General features: G+C 36.5%; 2 protein-coding genes and 1 pseudogene across 10 annotated transcripts; 1 reads left to right on the top strand and 2 right to left on the bottom strand.

Moving 5' to 3' along the window:
* Positions 1-3,040: 3,040 nt before the first annotated feature.
* On the bottom strand, positions 3,041-3,933 carry Teh1 (tipE homolog 1 phospholipid transfer protein). Its single transcript, XM_089728781.1, has one exon. It carries the CDS (start codon positions 3,844-3,846, stop codon positions 3,166-3,168), a length of 681 nt encoding a protein of 226 aa, XP_089584907.1. The 5' UTR covers positions 3,847-3,933; the 3' UTR covers positions 3,041-3,165.
* A 1,561-nt stretch (positions 3,934-5,494) lies between these two features.
* Pus1 (Pseudouridine synthase 1) lies at positions 5,495-11,933 on the top strand. 9 transcript variants are annotated; one of them, XM_089728788.1, is made up of 8 exons: positions 5,503-5,680; positions 5,765-5,821; positions 5,898-6,153; positions 6,386-6,552; positions 6,875-7,148; positions 8,559-8,658; positions 10,294-10,449; positions 11,216-11,933. In XM_089728788.1, the coding sequence occupies exons 3-8, from the start codon at positions 5,942-5,944 to the stop codon at positions 11,573-11,575; spliced, it is 1,269 nt and encodes a 422-aa protein (XP_089584914.1). In that variant the 5' UTR covers positions 5,503-5,680; positions 5,765-5,821; positions 5,898-5,941; the 3' UTR covers positions 11,576-11,933. The 9 variants fall into 9 exon arrangements, with proteins under 9 accessions (XP_089584919.1, XP_089584913.1, XP_089584918.1 ...); XM_089728785.1 differs by having other exon boundaries at positions 5,504-5,680; positions 5,913-6,153; XM_089728793.1 differs by lacking the exon at positions 5,765-5,821 and having other exon boundaries at positions 5,495-5,634; positions 5,913-6,153.
* A 3,334-nt stretch (positions 11,934-15,267) lies between these two features.
* On the bottom strand, positions 15,268-16,351 carry LOC149502695 (uncharacterized; annotated as a pseudogene).
* Between the last annotated feature and the right edge of the window lie 4,407 nt (positions 16,352-20,758).

The raw sequence follows: 20,758 nt of genomic DNA, 5'->3' as shown, positions 1-20,758 counted from the left end.
TTTATAAAGTTACCACAGCGTTTGACGGCGCGCTCTTTATAATATTTTATAAAATACATCGGGTAATGTTTTATAGTTTTAGTAGCCAATTTTCCCGTTTATCACTTTTGTTTAGTGTTTAGTAATTTAAAATCTGGCGACAAAGAACAGCTGCGAATGTGGAAATTACAGTTTTCATCAAAATATCATTAAAATGACAATATAATTCATTTCACAAAAAAAAGAAAACACTCAAAAAAAACGGTAGCTTACGCTCTAGGTATGCTCGCCTTAATATTTAGACAGATTGCCTGTCTCTCTCTCGCTTACAATATTTGTATGCGAATGAAAAAGACGGAACTTAATGTAAAGGTTTTTTAGTAGAAATTTTAATTTTACCCTTAAAACGTGAGTCTGTATATTTATTGTTGAATGTTCCTGAAAAGTGCTTCCCGAAATAGTTTGAGAGTTCAGAATTATTATTGTTACTTATATTATTACACAATAAAATCTCAATCATTTCTTCTACCTCGAACTGTGTACTTATTTTGGAATTTATATTTCTGAACTCTCAAAAAATATACCTCAGTAATAATCCTTTGTTGAAATTGTAACTTTTTATTTTTTTAAATCGATAAACTGTTATCTGATTCTGTTAACCTGTTACATAATCTATAGGTTTCCGAAGTGGCGCCATCTATTATATAGTGGTGGAGGTTATGTTTTAAAACGCATCTATTTAGAAGTTGTGTTTTTGGTATAAAAAAAAGATGTCTAATTTTATTGGCAAAAACAGATTTAATATTACGCGAAGGCTTTAAATTTATATCACAATGCAAACTAGAAGCCATGAAGACTGAACGAATGGTACTATGCTTAATTCGAATGAACGGCGTTGGACTGAAAATGTAAAATATCGTGTATAATTTTTGTACTCTAAAATTGTCAAAGAAACATTATAAACCTTGAAGTAAATATTTTAATTGTATCTCTTTAGTTTTATTTAACCATTATTTTTCGGGTAATTGGACGACTTGTGGGTTTTCTTTTGTGTTCCTTCCGTCTATTTAATTCTAAATATTAATTGTTAATTTCAAGAAATGAAATAGTGGTTAGAAGATCCAAACACAATTACTGGTGCTGGTAGGACGTCGTGTGAGTCCGCACGGGAACCACCACCCTGCTTATTTCTGCCGTGAAAGGCCGTGGTACTGTTAAAAAGTGAGACCTTGGAACTCATGTCTCAAGGTGGGTGGCGGCATTTACGTAGTAGATGTCTATCGACTCCGATAACCAAATAACACCAGGTGGGCCGTGACCCCGTCCGCCTATCCAAGCAATAAATAAAAAAAAAACATCATGGGGTCTCACGCTTTGTGTCTCCCCGCAGTTCCTTGACTTTCTCCTACGTCACAGTAGTATACAGATGCGATATTAATACGCATGAATAGAAACGATAACGGCGCTCCCTACCTTGAGATACGATATCGAAGTCTCAGATTCATAACTGTTCCGCCCATTAAACGAGAACACGTGATAGCATTAAGGCAGAAACGGGCTGGCGGGAGTCCTTGATGAGTATATGACACAGTAATAAAGGTGTACGTAGATTCGCAGGAAAACCATGGTAACCGACACAGCCCAAAGGATTGCGACGTTGAAGTGGCAGTGGGCAGGGCACATTGCTCGTAGAACGGTTGGCCGTGGGGGCCGAAAAGTTCTTGAGTGGCGACCGCGTACCGGAAGACGTAGCGTGGATAGGCCTCCCACCATACACCCACAAGATGGACCGACGTCCTATTGAAGTTCGCGGGGACCTTAGAACTTGTATCTCAAGGTGGGTGGCGCATTTGCTTTGTGGATGTCTATGGGCTCCAGTAACCACTTAACACCAGGGGGCTGTGAGCTCGTCCACCCACATAAGCAATAAAAAAAAAAAAAAAAGAAATAGGTAGGGTGGTGGTACCTACCCGCGCGGACTCACAAGAGGTCCTACAACCCAATTTACAATTCTCTGTGTTTGCTTACCAGAGACTGATAAACATACATATGTATGCTCAAATATATAGTTAATAAATAGCCAGACGAAGAGCAAACTGTTCATCACACAATGTTTGCCCGTTGCGAGAATGGAACCCACGACCCTTGACGCAACATTCAGGACCGCTAACTACAGCACCACCGAGCTAGACCTAATAAATATAATAATACCTACTTCTAATACCTTTAACCCATAGACATAGCCCACTGACTTTCTCGGTGGACCTTCTCAGTAGGTCGCGTTTCCGATCCGGTGGTAGATTCTGCGAAGCACTCCTCTTGCTAGGGCTAGTGTTAGCAACGTTCTCAGATTACAGCCCCGTGAGCTAACCTACTCCCTCGGTTACGCTGGCATAGCCTCTAAAGACCACCAGCTTAAGTAGGAAAAAAAACCTACTTAATAAACATTACGCTACTTCTATAAAAACTTTGTGTATTTTATTTGTATGTATTTATTTTGGCAATGTAATTATTTTTACTCATGTTTACTATTCGTATATTTTTTTAAATTATCGCCTTTTATTATTAACTATTATTAACTTTTATTATTTATTATAAATTATTAACTTTAACACAGCTAGGCACTTCTTGAATCTTTCACTTCATCAACGGTAACTTGAAGATAATACCTGCATGGCGTTTTGTTAAATATATGTATAATCTATGGTTATGTTCGTCTTTGTACAATATTTTTGATTTTTATGCAATCAAAAATGTTCAATCAATCAATGCATAGTGTGGTGAATTACCTAATGAACACTAATATCTTCACTAGAATCGATTTTGTGCCAAAACAAGTAGGTACTGAGATATATGTAAACAATAATTTCTGTGTTTAAACCAATTGCGAATATTGTAACAAATAAAAAAATGCACTAATTTATTCTGGTCCGTTTTTTAGAGGGCAATCCATAGGTTAGGATATTAAGTTTGTGCATAATGCTTAAAAAAACGTAAATTTTGCCCTAGACACAGGTACAGGTACACTAGGTACAGGCTTCGTTAAATAACAATGAAACAATAATTTTGTTAATCTTTTTATTTATTATATTTACACACGACACTGTTAGACTTTTGAGGAAATGATATTATACGTTTGTGCTTGTATTAAAATAGAAATGTTTTACTTTGATATTAATATTGGTATTACGCCAGCCGATACACTGAAGTGTCGTCCGGCGAAAGAGTTGGTATACGCGGTGGACGTCTCGGATGCCGACGACGACGATGAGGTCTGCATTCGCAGTGCAAAGCGCACAAGCCAATCCCAGCACATCCTGATAGAAACAGCGGCAGAGCCAAAGTCCTCGTCACGGTGGCCACCTGCTCTCCTCGAGACCAACGCGGAACAACAACCGTCGTGTCCGCTCTCGACCAGTAACAAGGATATCTCGCACCGACATACCCGTAGTTCAATGTGAAATTAGTGCAATCCACGACAGGCGGATATCCGCAGCCTTTAATATTTACAAACAAAACCGCGGGGCGCCATTCGTGATTGTAAGCTTTGTACTTCACATGGAGCTGGGTACACTTGTAGGCGTCGCTCGTGCATCCTTCTCTGCACGAGGCCCAGGTGCAGTTGTCGAGGCCTAGCCGATCGTCGCGCCTCTCCGTCACACATTCCGCCGGTGTTGGATCGAAATCTGCGGCTAGTGCGCTCAGTGCTGGATCCGCATACAGAGGAACGAGGAACAGGAGAGCTGATCCTCCACCACAGAGGATGGTAGCCAATACTATAGTGATGTAACGAGTGAGTTTTGCACGCGTTTCTCCCCTGCGTCGTGATGACCGCACGACAAGGCGCTCCGAGCTTCCACCTCTCATTTTTAGGTTTTAGAGCAATGCGTCAACCCATGTTGAATAAACCTTGTCCCGAATGAGTAGACGTGTTTCTACGCCTGCGTAGTATTCAGACATGCGTGTTGTGAATCAAAGAGTATCCAAAGGCTATGCGCTGTGAATAGTCCACAGATCCGGTTATAAAGAAACTTAAATTAAGCTATATTAAAATAAGAGTACCTATCTACATAATATCAAAGCCCTATTTATTTAAAAAAAACATTGCTTTGATTATTGGTGAAAAGAAAACTACTGCTTATTAAATATGACAAGTTCTGTTTGTTAGATAACGTTGTTTAAGGTTTGTCCTTAAATGAGGGATAATCAATCACAATTGAAAATGGTCTTTGGACTAAAGTACAAGCTCACAATAATAAATTGTATTACTTAAATAAATTAATATTAGGTTCATTGCCTATGCTTGTGGCTAATAAAGAATTTGGAAAGAAAATAATTTTAATTAAAAAAAAGAAACATTCTAATACTTTACAGTCTTTGTATTCACGGACGAATAATTATCACACTCTAAGATTAAGGAAGAGTAACCTTAATAATAGAGTAACCTCGAATAAATTTTATGATGTTTCTGCTGAGAAGAGTCCGAAATAATTTGATATAAAAACGCGAGATTAAACGGTATATGAAGTTTTAAATCGATAATTGTTTGGAAAATATATTTCTATATCTTTTCGATACCCAATTGAATTTGTAAAAAGATGCATTGCTATATCGAATTCTAGAACCACTTCAACTTCATTGAAAATTCTGACCCATCTGATAAATGTGTGATCTGTGATAAAAATTAACAATAATCCATGGAGTTAATAACAATAGTTTTGGGATATATGGTCATAGATAATACCTAATAATAATAATTTACTGGTAGTAGGACCTCTTGTGAGTCCGCACGAGTAGGTACCACAACCCCGCCTATTTCTGCCGTGAAGCAGTAATGCGTTTCGGTTTCACCCTTCAAACCGTTGCAGCCGTTGTAACTATACTGAGACCTTAGAACTTATATCTCAACGTGGGTGGCGCATTTACATTGTAGACGTCTATGGGCTCCAGTAACCACTTATCACCAGGTGGGCTGTGAGCTCGTCCACCCATCTAAGCAATAAAAAATAAATAAAAAATCTACACTTGTATCTATGGTTACCGTAGATAAGTAGACATTATCTATGGTAACCATAGATTCATAGATATTACAGACTTTTTGGCGGGAACGCGATGAGTGAAGTTGTGTGATTTGTTTTATTTTGTCTATTTAGTGTTTCTTCGGGTTTAAATGTGTAATAATGGTGGTTTATTAACCGTTTAATATCTGTGAAAGTGCACAAATGTGGGAAAATGAAACAAAGCCGCTGGACGTAACTTCTCGTGATCCTCCAAAAAGTCCACTGAAAAAATCTTAGTAAATGACCACCATTTTACTGAGATTAGATTTCATCTCATATCATCTCATTTAATTTCATCCCATTTGATTCATGTCTCAAATTAATCATTTTCATTTCATTTCACTCCATAATATCATTTTTCATAAAATTAAGAATATCCATTAAAATAAGACATGACCTAAAGGTCGCAGTTACCAGGTCTCAAAATCTCCTAAAAAAAAAAACATATATATTCCACTCATTAAACTACCTACCACCACTGAACAAGTAATTTACCGAAAGTTTTCTACCACACGTTGCTTTATAAATATTTATATAATTTAACTGATAAGTTAATAGTGTTTTAGGTATGTCAGTATCATTAATCAGATTGTTTGTAAGTAATTTGAACAAAACTTTACCAAGACATCCTGTTAGAACAGGTAAAATAGCCACTTGAATAGTTTTGAAATGTTTGTGCTGTGTTTTATAAATATGTCATAAAACGAGACGTCATTCTCTGTTAGTTGTGGCAGGTAAAGTACAAGAGGATAATTGCAAACGAGAAAAGCATGGGAACTCATGTAGGTTATAAACACAGACCAAAGTATTTAAAGGTTATTTTATCGATGATTATTTACATAATAAACCTCATTTTAGAAAAAAATATTTTAGCCGTAACGAGCGCACGCTTGCTGTCCGTAATGGAAGCTGCCGACGTAACGAAAGATGAAGAAAACAAGTCAATCGATATAGTGCCGAATAAGCTATTAACGAGGTACAACAAACGCCGGGCACATCGCGATTGGGAGACCAAACCTCCAGGCGAAATAAAAAAACCGTACGAAAGGATTAAGAGAAAAAAAATGGCTATGCTGCTGGGGTACTCCGGAGTTGAATATTACGGTATGCAACGGTGAGTTTTTCCGATGACATCTGAAAATATGAGCGCCATTTGAACACAAATTTTTCAATTGTGTGTTTGGTCTGTTTTCAAAACGTTTTTGATCTTTATCTAGGTAAACTTAACTTTTAATGTAATTTTCATAAAATTGAAGACATCCGATCGTGGAACTACCTCAATATTAAATTTTTAATAATTTCACCTATCCTTGATATTTCATTCAAGTATAAATGAAATTTTACAGAAATCCTGGTGTACAAACAATAGAAGAAGAATTATTAAAAGCATTGTTGGATGCTAAATATATTACACAGGAAGATTTCGAAAATGCCCAGAATGCACAGTTCCAACGTAGCTCCAGGACTGACAAGGGTGTGTCAGCTGCTGAACAAGTTGTCTCACTTAAACTACGTAAGTGTTTGAATAAAACAAATTGTTCATATTTATGTTCTTCAGTTCATACTATTTCGCTCATCTGTGATTTTATCAATGATCATCGCCTTTAACAACCTATTATACTCTTCTCTCCATATACTCCCTGCTATTTTATGTGTGTCGCTTCTCTACCTTGTTACTGGGTATCACACTATTTTTATGGTACTTGGTCTCTACTCCAGAACATTACCCCAATGGTTATCAGTTCTGACATAGAATGACTAGCCCATTGCCACTTCAGCTTGCTTATGTGTTCCAATACCACAATGTATTCCTAAACTATTTCCTTCATTTCCAGCTTTAGAAGTCAATGTTGAAGAAATAAACAAAAGGTTACCTGAGACTATTAAAGTATTTGCTGTTAAAAGAGTAACAAACAGATTCAATTCCAAATCTAAATGCAATGCTCGTTCATATAGCTACACTCTTCCCACGTATGTGTTTGAACCTAGTTTAGTAACACATGAAAAGAGAAAGGCATACAGGATACCGGCTCAGAAAATTGAAAAGTTAAATAGTATACTGGGGGTGTACAAGGGAACAAAAAGCTATCATAATTTTACAGAGAAAAAGTGAGTATAATAATTTTTCTATCATTGTAACATTCCGCTCAAGTCGAATTGAGATTTGAATCTCATGTTGTGTGTATTAGGGCAGGCAAAGCCATTGAATTAGTTGTATACAGGTGTCCCTCATAAAACATAATTAATTTGTTCTTTGTTATACAAAATGAGTACAACTACGTAGTATCTAGGCCTTATTTAGTGTTATATCAAAATTGTGTTATATGAAATGTTGAAATAATATAAATAAAAGCAATATATACTGTGGCATGTAATGACTGTGTTTTAAGATGATTTTTTTTTATAATAAGCAGCCTCATTACAATTTAATGGTTTTGCAATTGATATTGGTTTTTCTTTGCAATTTGTATAATGTAAAATTCAAATTTTTTCTTCAGATGAAATACATTTTTGTTTAAATTTTTACTTCTTCATCTTGTCAGACATTATGTGAATTTAGGGTCCAAAATGTAGATTTACCAAAAATCTTTACGATAATTATTGAATCTTTTACATACCACAAATTGAAATTATTATGCACTTATATAAACTTGTAAAAAAGGCTATTATTTACACTTTTTCACTTTTCAGTTTGCTTTCTAAAATGTTAAAAACAAAACAAGCAACAACTTTATCAATTTCATTTACAAATATTACAAAACATATACTTCTCAAATTGAAGATCTTTCATTAACAATAAAGTTCAGTACAAAATTCAAAGTTCTGATGCATATTCAGTTTTTTTAAATTGTGTCTTATTAAAAGGATATTATAAATATTTTCAATTCTTGTAATATAGACACTGTGTTTTTACAAGTACCATGTTATATGAGGGACGCCTGTATATGGGTCCAGATAATTACCTAAAAGCACTATATGATGTATAGAGGTATATTCTTCTTTTATACATACAAACTAACCTCGTTATGGCCTTTTTTTTATCGCCCTTGTATGCAGACGAGCATACGACCCACCTGATAGTGGGTGGTTACCGTTGCCCATGGACTTTAGCAATGCCAGAGGCAGAGCCAAGCTGCTGCCTACCGCTTCATATTCTCCACAAGCCTCTTTTGAAGAAGGCCATGTCATAGCCCTCGGGAAATACCGTGGAGTGGAGCTCAATCCATAGCTGGATGGTACGTGGCAAAAAAGACCTCTGGAAACGCACTGTTGATGAACCCCGCGGTCCCAGATAATATGGATGAACTCTGCTCCGATGGCAGGAGGTGCGATGAAAAAAAAGAGATGAAGGGATCATTTCAAATAAAACTTTTAAAGACAGCTTACTTTAGCAACAGTCTGTCTGTTCCAAGAAAATGTGCACTGAGCAGTGAGCTCTATAGCAAAGTTAGGCATATGTTCTTTTAAAAAAAGTGATCTTGAACTCTGTAGCAAATAATGAATGTTTTCTTTTTGTAGGCACCACCAAGATCCCTCATCGTCGCGGTACATGATGAGTTTCAGTGTTGAAAAGGTCTTTGTATATTCAGATATGGAATTTGCAGTTTTAATTGTTAAGGTAATTTATTAATACATTTGTATTGAAACAATTTTATAAACTCACTAGCTGCACCTGTCCGCTTCGCTGGGCATTTAAAATTAACATTATTATTTGTCACCCCCACAAAGATTCTCATCATTGACGCCCCCGCAACTAGTGTAGGGAGTCCAACGCTCATATAAATATTAGCCTATCCATTAAGTAGGTGTATTTTCTACATGGATACCAAGTTTCAAGTCAATCGGATCCACGTTTCAGTAGTTATAACGGAACATCCGTAAAAACCACTGTAGATTTATATATTAGTATAGATTAGATTTTCTTGTTTGAGCCATCATAATGTCTGTACAAAGCGTAATATTGCCTATTCCAAGCTTGTTCTCATGAGATATGCAACAGTTAATTTTATGGATTATAGTTTCGTTTACTTTTCACATACAGCATCACACTTTCATTTCGGAAATAACTTGGCGACTGGATATTTGTCGTCGTAATGGTAATTAAAATTGCTAATGTGATCGATTGACCATCAAAAGCTGTTCGGTTAGTATAGTCAAATGTGTGCTAGACAGCTGTTTGGCTGTACCCCTGGCATTGCTGATTTGCATGAGAGATGGTAACCACTTATCATCAGGTAGGTCGTATGCTCGACTGCCTACAATGGAAATAATAAAAAACCCACCTATGACATAGGTTGAAGTCTCAATTTGATTGTATAAAGGTTTCTCATTCTTCAAACAAGAACCCATGGTTACTCACAGCAGCACGCCTGTATGACTATTACCTACCTATGCGGGATTACAAGGTGCTCTGGCGCCAGTAATTCGACTCATCTTTTTTTAATTTTTTTATTGCTTAGATGGGTAGACGAGCTCACAGCCCTCCTGACTTTAAGCGGTTACTGGAGCCCATAGACATCTACAATGCACAAATGCCGCCACCCACCTTGAGATGCGAGTTCTAAGGTCTCAGTACAGTACAACGGCTGCCCGATCCTTCAAGCCGAAACGCATTACTGCTTCACGGCAGAAATAGGCAGGGCGGTGGTACCTAACCGCGCGGACTCACAAGAGGTCCTACCACCAATAGATGTAAATGGTTTCTACAACGTAGGAAAAAAAACGTGATCCGATTGTGATTTTTATTATTATTTGTGAGCTGATGCTTCGCATGTGGTCCCATTAAAATTGTATCAACTTTCGACCAGTAGTTTTTAAGTTACATTTATAATTGACTTTGACTACATTGATGGTATTATTTATTCTTGTATTATTATTATATTTGAGTCGACTATTATCAAAGGCGGCAATCTGACTTTTGGACAATGATTGGTAAATCAGAAAAACGAATTATTGACTTTGTATTCCTTTGGCAGTCACAAAACTCTTCGGAACGACATCTTAGATAAATAACAGGTTAACTATTAACCTTTATTTAATGTAGGTTTTGAACCGTATTCTTTGAAGGAGACGATTATATTCAAATAAATCTGTATTGACATATCAATAAATTTTTTTTGTCCAAATGTACAGATTGCCGCCTTTGATAATAGACGACTCATTTATAGACTAAATTTTTTACTTCTGAGTTGATTTTTGAAAACTAACTATCTAAAACAAGCTATAAAACATTCTTCTAATTGGTTACCTACAGGGACAGAGTTTTATGCTACATCAGATAAGGAAGATGGTGGGCCTGGCGATAGCCATAATGAGGGGCCATGCCGACTCATCGGTCCTGGAGAAGGCGTTCGGTAAAGACAAGGTCATGATACCGACCGCCCCAGGACTTGGTCTTGTTTTAGACAAGGTGAGTTTCTATTTACATAATGTCCATTGTAGCTTCATGCCGCAGATTGAATTGCGCCCTATGCCTTTAGAAATAAGATCGAAGTAATTTTGCCGATGTAACTGTTGTTAACATAAAACAATGATCATTTACTATACAACCGGCACGCTATGATGGCCCTTTTGACGTTTGTCTACACATAAAGTTTCATATTAATAGTCATTACATTTGAAGGAGCAAATTGATGTTCTTTATTGTTAATAGTGACGTGTGAGTGAGTCATAAAATTTATCGAATGTATTATTTTAGGACACAAAATTTATTTATTACATTGATTTCTAAACTATATACAGGGTGGCCGGAACATTGACGTCCAAAAAAAATTGTTGGTCCCTCGTGTCGCGTGTCATCAACATGTCTCAGGCGATGACGGCTTTGCGGTGCTCCGTCGCCTGGGTTTGATTGTAATTAGTGGATGCAATTAGCGGCAACCGCGATAGGAGGGTTATCGTGTAACGCCGCTTTTGTTGTATTGCCATGGGGCTAAACCAGTAAAACTTTAGTAAAATCGTCTCAATGCCATCCTGGTTAGAAGCACCTTTATTACAGGCTGTTTTAAACAAAATTTGTGCGTTCCTATTCTGTATTATTACGTGTCATTTATATTGAAGTTGGAACTTTATTCAAAGAAGGTGACCCTAATGCTATCAATGTTCGAAAAGTGGCGCTTAAGTGTATTTTATAGTTAGTCTTATTAGTAAAATATAAAAGAAAGTCGCGTCTGCAGGTCCACTACGATAGATACGACGCTCGACACAAAGGGACCCACGATAGCCTCACATGGGACAAAGAAGAAGAAACCATACAGAAGTTCAAAGAGGATCACATATACCCAAACATAGTTAGGGGTGAGATCGAAAGAGATTCCATGGGAACTTGGTTGGAGAAACTCAGTAGGCATTCCTATGAACCGACTGAAGAGATGATTCAGGTTGAGAAAGCTGATGCTGAGGACGTTGACGATGAATCTGATGCTGAAGATCTAGACGACGAAAAGGATAATGATGAAGAAAAGTGTGAAAATGGTGTTGTTTCACCACTGAAAGATGTTGTGAAGGAGGGTAAAGTTGATGATGTCACTTCATAGATGTGTAGATATATATTTTTAGCTGGTCAAGGAGCAAACAGCGTAAACAAAAGCATTGCCTCAGCTAATAACTATTTTAATTATACTAAGTTACTTGCCAAGCTAGTTTCAGCCGTAAATATATTAGGTTAAAGACTCATTGACATTCGGAGCGACTGTCGAAAACTTTCAAAGTGTAACAAATGACGTCGTTGTAGCTGTTTTAGCATTGCTAATGACACTGGCAATGGTTGCATTTAGGCTGCTTGCTCGTACAAAAATAGTACAAACGAATTGAAGATTAATAATATTTATCTGAAATGACAATGTATTGGAATAACTATACTGCAGTTCTGAAATAATATGTTGATTTTCTTTAGCTCTAAGTATTATTCTTTCCTAAAAAAACCCCCACTTTAGTAATATGAGAAGTGCTTTTAATAATAACAGTAGTAATAGCTTAATAGCACCGGTTACGCCTAACCAAGGGTTACAAATTCCGATTTTTAAAATTGTTCAAAAATCTACTCAGAAGTAAAACATTTAGTCTATAAATATAACTAGTGGTCCCTAGTGTGACGTCAGCAATCTCGGAAACGGCTCCAACGATTTTCATAAAATTTAATATACAGGGGATTTCGGGGGCGATAAATCGATCTAGCTACGATTTATTTTCAGAAAATGTTGTTTTATTCGTGTTTTCAATAATCAACTCTTCCCGACATCTATTGGCGAATAATAATACTCTTTTTCTTAATTGAGGGCAACTAATCGCTTTAAAGACACAACAAGATGGCGTTATCAAAAAAAAACCTCTCATCATCTAGTTCACTTTTATGAACCGCACCATAAGTGAGAGTGATTCAAATTTTAAACTTATCAAGGGACCGCGTGTTAAACATATACAAAACAACTTCAGGACGTTTATATACATAATTACAAACGTGGTTCCATATGACTTCCGCTCTAAAATCACGTAATTATTACAAATTTAACGAAATTACAATAATTTTTTATTCGTTACGGAATAAAACTGTTTTATTTAAATAGTTCCGAAGAGAGGTTTTGTCGGTAAACTTTTTCCCGAAATATCTAAACCAATGTCTAAATATGTTTTGATGACACATTTTATTAAGAGGTATTTATGATTAGTGTCATGATCAATTGATTCCGACCTAAAAATAAAATAAGAATTTTATTTTTTTTATTTTTTTTTTATTTAATATATTTTGTACACACAGCTGTTAAAAAAAACACGACAATAAGGATACAGAGTACAAGGGCACTACTTATTTCATGTTGAAATCTCTTCCAGTAGGCCCGCAAAAGGAAAAGAATTAGGAATACAAACCTAGTGCATAGTTAGATGATACTGGAGTAAATTACGCACAACTTGATTTATCTAAAAATAGAAATATTTATTGTTAGGGGCCATCCATAAAGTACGTCACACGAATTTTAGGACTTTTGAACCCCTCCCCCCCTCCTTGTCACAGGTTGTCACATTTTTATAACCCCCCCCTCCTGATGTGACGTCACACTATTTTTAAATTTATGTATGTATTTAAAAATAATCGAGAGAAAACAGCTATTTTCATTTTTTACTTATTTTTATTAAATAATAATCTAATAAAATCAACATAAAGTCCAACATTTCATAAAACCGAAAAAACAAACGACTAGTTAGAAAATAATAAACGATTAATTATATTAATTAAAGATAAAAAACTTAATTATCGAGTGTCCATGGACTTTGGATCCACTCTTTTATTAAATTTTAACATGTGACGTCACAAAAGTATTGACCCCCCCATGCCCCTTGTCACACGATGTCACACTTCGGTGATACCCTCCCTCCCCATTAACGTGTGACGTACTTTATGGATGGCCCCTTATTATAAAATTAAAACAGTCAAAAATATTTACACATTGTGAATCTATTCACCTAAAAATAGAAAAATCGACAATTAAGGTTTTTTTACTTCCAATATTTTAGTAGATCGACACTGAATTACTTTACATAAGTTAAACTAGCTATCTTATGAAAATTATTTCTTTTCATTACTTTTATACAATGAGAAATAAAATAAATCACCGATGCACCGGTGTTCGAATCCCGCAGGCGGGTACCAATTTTTCTAATGAAATACGTACTTATCAAATGTTCACGATTGACTTCCACGGTGAAGGAATAACATCGTGTAATAAAAGTCAAACCCGCAAAATTATAATTTGCGTAATCACTGGTGGTAGGACCTCTTGTGAGTCCGCACGGGTAGGTACCACCGCCCTGCCTATTTCTGCCGTGAAGCAGTAATGCGTTTCGGTTTGAAGGGTGGGGTAGCCGTTGTAACTATACTGAGACCTTAGAACTTATATCTCAAGATGGGTGGCGCATTTACGTTGTAGATGTCTATGGGCTCCAGTAACCACTTAACACCAGGTGGGCTGTGAGCTCGTCCACCCATCTAAGCAATAAAAAAAAAATAAAAAAAACGTGCAGGCTTAAATTCTCTATCTTGAGTGTGCTAGTGTCAATGTCATTCTTCATGTGTAGCGTCATACTTGTTAGGCGGCGTACACATACTTGTACATTAGGCTACGTACACAACATACAGTATACAAGCTTACATATATATGTATATGAGCAATCATAATAAATCGATATCAAAGCCATGGATACAAAGGTGACTGATGAATAATTTGATGGTTTTCCATTGCCCAGAACCGACTATTCTGTTTATTCACATATCCATTCAAATGAAAATGTGCCTCGTCACTCATGATTTTTTCATTAAATTCGGGTTTTCATGGGCGAGCTGTAACATCCTATTGGCATATGTACGGCGGCGTAAATGGTCTTGTAGAAGAAGCTCTTGTGTCAACTGAATCTTAAATGGAAACAAATGCAAATCCTTGTGCAAAATTGTTGCCAAAGTTGTTCTTTGAAGACCAAGTTCCTGAGCACGGCGTCGAAATGAGGTTGATGGATTGTTTTGAACATTTTCTTGAGCAGCAGTAATATTTTCAGCCGATCTTGCAGTACGTTGTGGTCCATGCTTGGGCCTATCACCTACAGACCCTCTTTCTTCGAAATCATTCACTACACAATAAATAGTGCGTTTTGTTGGCACGTTGTTTCTTCCAAAAAATTCACCTAACTTTCTTCTCATCGTCACAGTAATCGATGATTGATTTTGATAAAATGTTTTAACGATTAAAACACGTTGGTTTATCGAATATTTTTTCATAATAAATTTGCCACATGCCTACTTTACGACTGCCAAATATGAACTGTCAAGACTAATGTTTACCAAATGGCCGCAAAACAAAGTAGTGTAACTTCCCAGTGGACACCCGATACATGATATGCACACATTTCCACGCCACCTGTGAGGTAGCGTACTCTGCGAGTTTTTTTTACCGTGGTTTCCCCTGTAGGTCTACTCGACTAACTCATGACAACTTTAGGATAATTTAAGGAAACAATACCCATCAAGTTCTAGATATTCCTTATTATTGATATTGCTATTGATTATTGGGTTAACTATTGGTTTTCTTTAGATATTTTAATCAGATTCATACTCTTGAAAGTCTACTTCAACAGTCATGTCTTCTTCGATTTGTTCTTCTTCCTCTTCGTCTTGCTGTATGCAAAGATAAAACGAATGGCAGACGCATTTAATATGGGAATTTAATTTTACAGCAATGTTATAACAGAATTATTACGTCCCATCATTACGTTTGCCCCATCAGATGCAAAACCTATTAGATTATTTTTATATGGAATGTCATTGCTTCCAAAAAAGTTTACAATGTGTTCAAATAAGGTTGCTGTATCAACTTCTTCTAATGGAACAAGAGCTAAAAACAATCTTTAATACGATTAATTATCGCATATCTCACGACTAAGCACAAGTGTTTGATTGTACTAACATCAGTGGACTCCTCAATAATAAGCGAAAACTTAGTTAACCGCAGATCTTTACATACGAATTATCGAAACTTTCTTTACCTATCAAATCAAATCAAAAAAAAATTATTCAACACCAATGAAAGTACATACTTGTTGAACGTCAAAAGAACTACCGCCAATTCACAAGAACTAGCCTCCGTCCTGAGAAGAATTGACAAGAAACTCAGCGGGCATGTCTTTTTTTTTTTTAATATTAGATTTTTTTTTTTAATATTAGATTTTTTTAAATATTCATTCACTATAATATGATCGATTATGTCGTGACTTTTGGTCGAAGAGCATTTTATTTCTTTTGCCATTTTTAATCAGGACAAACGGCTTGCATCAGCTTCGGTAGGTGCTCCATAATAGTTAATGGTAGATTGTCTTCCGCAGCAAACGAGACTAATCCTATTTCACCTGAAATTAAAATAAAGAATTAAAATTACGTAGGTATATCTAGTAGCGATTAGGATCTAATTATATCCACTGCTTCTATATATCGATAAGTAGAAAACAAAATAATGTAACAATGTAAGCAGTAGCATAAATAATTAAAATATTAACCTTGCTTAACCGGTGTATCAGATTTTTGAGTTTTGGTCACAGTAAATGATGATGTCTTCGGTTGTGATCTTATATGCTTTGATGATACTGAGTGTGCTTCTGAAGGACTATGTTTCTTTATAGCGTGTTTTCCTGATGTGATGTTGATATCTTTATTACAACTCTTCCAATGGGCATAGCTTTCGCCTTTACGACTATCTTCAAGCCAGCCTGGAAATTTTTCTTCCCATTCTTTTCTATGATATTGTACATATTTTTTCTTGTTACACTCGCATTTGTGCTTGTTGGCTCCTCGTCAGACGAAATTTTTTTATTTTTTGGATGGGGGGTATCTAAGCAATAAAAAAATAAAATCTAGTACAAAACTAATTAATTTTCTTAACTTTAAAGAGAGTGTAACTTTCCTAGAACTTTACTGGTGGTAGGACCTCTTGTGAGTCCGCGCGGGTAGGTACCACCGCCCTGCTTATTTCTGCCGTGAAGCGTAAGTAATACGTTTCGGTTTGAAGGGTGGGGCAACCGTTGTAACTATACTTGAGACCTTAGAACTTATATCTCAAGGTGGGTGGCGCATTTACGTTGTAGATGTCTATGGGCTTCGGTAACCACTTAACACCAGGCGGGCTGTGAGCACGTCCACCCATAAAAACAATTAAAAAAATTAAAATGTGGTGTCGTGGGACACCAGGTAGGAACGAAGTTCCTTCGGCTAATGTAGAATCGACACAATTTGCAAAAAAAATCGTGCTCAATTTTATGTAGGTTTTCTTGATTTTTCTCTAAATTTTGCTGATTAGTTTTTATTTAAGTGCAGGAAAGTATGTAAAAGTAAAAGAAAGAGGGAGAAAGAGAAAGGTATTATACACTACTCGCTTGTGTATGCGACTGTCGCGCCTGCGCACGTCTCATTTAACGGTTTTATTCCACGCACTTTTTTCCACGGATTTTTTCTTACGGTTTTACTATCACATTTTTTTCAGTTCGGTCGCGCTGCAAAATCCCTATCCCCTCGCGCCTGCGCACGTCTCATTTAACGGTTTTATTCCACGCACTTTTTTCCACGGATTTTTTCTTACGGTTTTACTATCACATTTTTTTCAGTTCTTCTCAGAACTTCGTTCCAATAAACCAAAATTTAAAAATGAAAACAAAAACAAAAGAAAATTCAAATATACCTAGTCAGGTCATAAATTCTGTCACATGTTTAATGTAAAATAATTGAAACAAGTTTGTTCATTATGTAACCATTCATATACCAAAATGAACTTAACAAAACTAGATTCTTATGACACTAAAGTTTATTCAAAATGACCTCCGTGATTTTGAATACAGGCCTTCAATCTGCGCGGCCAGTCGTCTATCGCAGCACGAACGAGGTCCATGTCAATATCGGCGGCTGCCTTAATCAAGGATGTCTTGAGTGACTACAAATTGGGATGAGGCTTTGAGCACGCCTTTTCCTCCAAGTGTTGCCATATCTTGTAATCTAACGGATTCAAATCTGGACTGGAGGAGGGCCAGTCTTCGTGCCGGATGAAGTCGATTTCACGCGCCGCCAGCCAGTCTTGTGTGCTCTTCGCTCTATGAGCTGGCTTCAAATTTTTCAGTATGTTAAAAATTTGAATTGACGCGTAACCGCAACGATGCAACGGAATAACTGCAACACGGTGTTCTTTAAGCGTCCACTCCATATTTAAAAATGAGTAAAATTCTAAAAGTATACATTTTTATTTCATGAACAATTCGAAATTCGAATTCAATAAACTTTTTTGTGGCCAGCATTCTAAAAGAAAAGTTTTTACTGTGTGACAATACTTATGACCTGACTAGTTACAATTCACCCTGCGAGCCCCGAGTGGTCGCTTGTCATCGTTAGATCTTTAACACAATCTATTCTTGAGGCGACCGGCGGCTGTGCTACGTCGGCTGCTACGCTGCGCGTCTACGAGGAGCTCTACGACGATATTTCTTGTTTGTGCGGCGTAGCACTGACTGCGTTGCTTCTTAATGTCAACAACAAATATCGCGCCACTTTTTGAGATGGTGATATATCGTTCTCGCTCGCTCGCACCCGTTCACAATTTGTGTGACGTAGCCTACGCCTTCTCCTTGTTTATTACAAGTATCGCACCACTCGTTGAAACAAAGGATGTTGTTTTCTCCCTCGCTCTCGTTGCACTTTTATATACACAATTTTAAAAATGTTTGTATCTCAGTAACCCCTGGAGATAAAAAACCAAAATTTTTGATGGTCCAGACTACGTTTACCACTATGAAAAAGGGGGGGTTACAGGTTTTAGTCCGGTCTATTTACACATTCAAGTTTACATAAATTCCCATAAAGCTGAATATTGGCATAGTTGTTCAAAACATCATTATAAAGAAAATCTCAAAAGTCCTCATCGTTCCGAGGTGTGCTAAAAATTTGGCACGGGGTCAAAGGTCAAAAAAATGAGTTTTTTGCGATTTTTAGCGAAACGGTGAGTTTTTTCGCAAAATTACCCCAGTACAAAATTGTAGATCACAAAATTCTCTACAAAAAATATATCAATAATTTTTTTCCTAAAAGCCACCATTTTGGAGATATAACGTTCCGAAAAGTTGGATCAGTTGTAATCCCTCTATTTTGCACACGTTTCCACGCCACCTATGAGGTAGTGTACAAAGCGCGTTTTTTTTAACGTGGTTTCCCCAGTAGGCCTATTCCACGGGTCTGCTGAGATTTTATATGTTTTAAAACTATTGCAAAATAATATTATATATTATAGTGGGCAAAAACAACGGCGGTGTAATTAAATAAAATACTTAAAATAAAAAGTTAGTCGTCTGATTCATAACTGTCCAAGATTTCTGTTTCTTCTTCTTCTTGATCTTCTTCTCCTTCTTCTTCCTGTTCATCCTCTTGTTCTTCTTCTTCTTCTTGTTCTATTTGACACGTAAACTGCCCCAATAGCGATTCCTGATCGGTATCAAACGAATCTTCAAGAGTTGGTGACTCAACATTCGAGCATGATCGGCCTTGACAGTGTGTGCATGCCAGGGAACAAAACAGTCCAACTTTTCTGCAACCACATTTTGCACTACACCCTTTCTTGCAGTTGCAAAATATTGTGTTGAGAAGTTTCTCAGGTGCTGGTGGAAGTAAAGTTTGAACTGGCTCTAGTGTATTGTCGATCAACTTCCAACCCCAGTCTTTAGGGTCCAGCTGATTACCAAGCCACACTTGAACTTGGTAATATACCCGAAACAGATGTTGATGAGCAGCTACTGAGGTTGGAGGAAGAGAAGCTAAGTTGACTTGTTTTTTATTACGCGTATTTTTCACGAAAGATGTGTATCGCAACTTATCTAAGCAAGTGGTTTTTTTGGGGGCTCCGTACATAGCAAGAAGAAATTGAACTCCGTTGGTGATAACATGTTGTTGAGTTGAATTACTATTTTTAAAAACTTCAGCACATTGTAGTAAATCTTTTTTTTCAAACATTTTGAAAACTGTTGTTTTTCCTCTCCTGTAAAAAGCAGATGTCGTATCGCAGCCAGTTATTGCGTGTAGAAACAATACATGATTTTGACATTTAGGAAAATTGGATAAACTGTTTGATGAATATATTTCCGATTGATTTTGGGCTTTTCCGGGTTTAAAAAAATAAATAATTTTTTCAGTTGGAGTTCGAGCAGTAAGCAAGACGAGTAAATCAACATCCTCACCAACAACAACAGTTGTATTTGTCACACTGAATTTCTTTATCGCTGTTTCAATAATCAATACATCAGCATCATCATTAGCTTGTTCAACGGATATATTCTCAGCAGTAAATTTTGCTTTCAACATCGAAATAAACCTAGATTTATTGTGATTATTTGCAAAGAATTTCTGTTGACTGGTAGGAACTGTCATTGATTCATCGAATATAATATCAGAAGAAGTTGATGAAGCAGCATTTCGACGGCGTTGCTCTGCTGCTTTAATATTTCTCGTATAATCATCATATCCGTCAAATACGACAGTAACTCTGGAACCAAAATGTCGACGTACATATTGAACGTATTTATCTAAGATAACGTTAAATGTTTCCTCGCTATCCCACACCACTCGATGTAATAAGAATCCTCCGTCAATTATGTACGTTGAATTAGTGTTATTAATATCAACATTTATAGTCTGAAAACAATCGTAAATAGCCGACTTCTGGGTCTTGCGCATTCCAATGTCATCAAATAATGTTAACGGATAAGGAGCTAATTCATACTCGAAATATTTCTCAATTTCATCTTGAAAAGCCGCAGTAACACTCATACGTTGGAATAATAACACTGGGTCAACAGGTACTTTTTCTTCGTGAACTTTTACGGTGCTACTCATAGCTAAAAGAGGAACAACTTTGTCAGCGCGTTTAAGTTTAATATCTTTAAATGTCAGTCCAGTTATTTTAGCAATAGAGATAAGCCCAAGTTCACGTGCTTTATAGCAATTAATTGTATTATCACCAACGACACCACTTGCAATCGAGATGACTTTGTTAACCTCTGGGAAAGGATCATGAATCGAGAACCACTCAAGAAGCATTCGTATGTCTTTAGCGTCTTTTTTTACACGTGAATCACTGGCATCAACATGCTGTTCAGTCGTATCCATCCTAACATTAGCAAGATCTTCTAATTTCTCACAAACTGTGTTCATT

The sequence above is a fragment of the Bombyx mandarina genome, chromosome 07, assembly GCF_030267445.1.
Source record: "Bombyx mandarina strain Sakado chromosome 07, ASM3026744v2".
Taxonomy (NCBI): Eukaryota; Metazoa; Arthropoda; class Insecta; order Lepidoptera; family Bombycidae; genus Bombyx; species Bombyx mandarina.
Note: the sequence above shows the minus strand (reverse complement) of the source record. Positions and strands in the feature narration are given on the sequence as shown.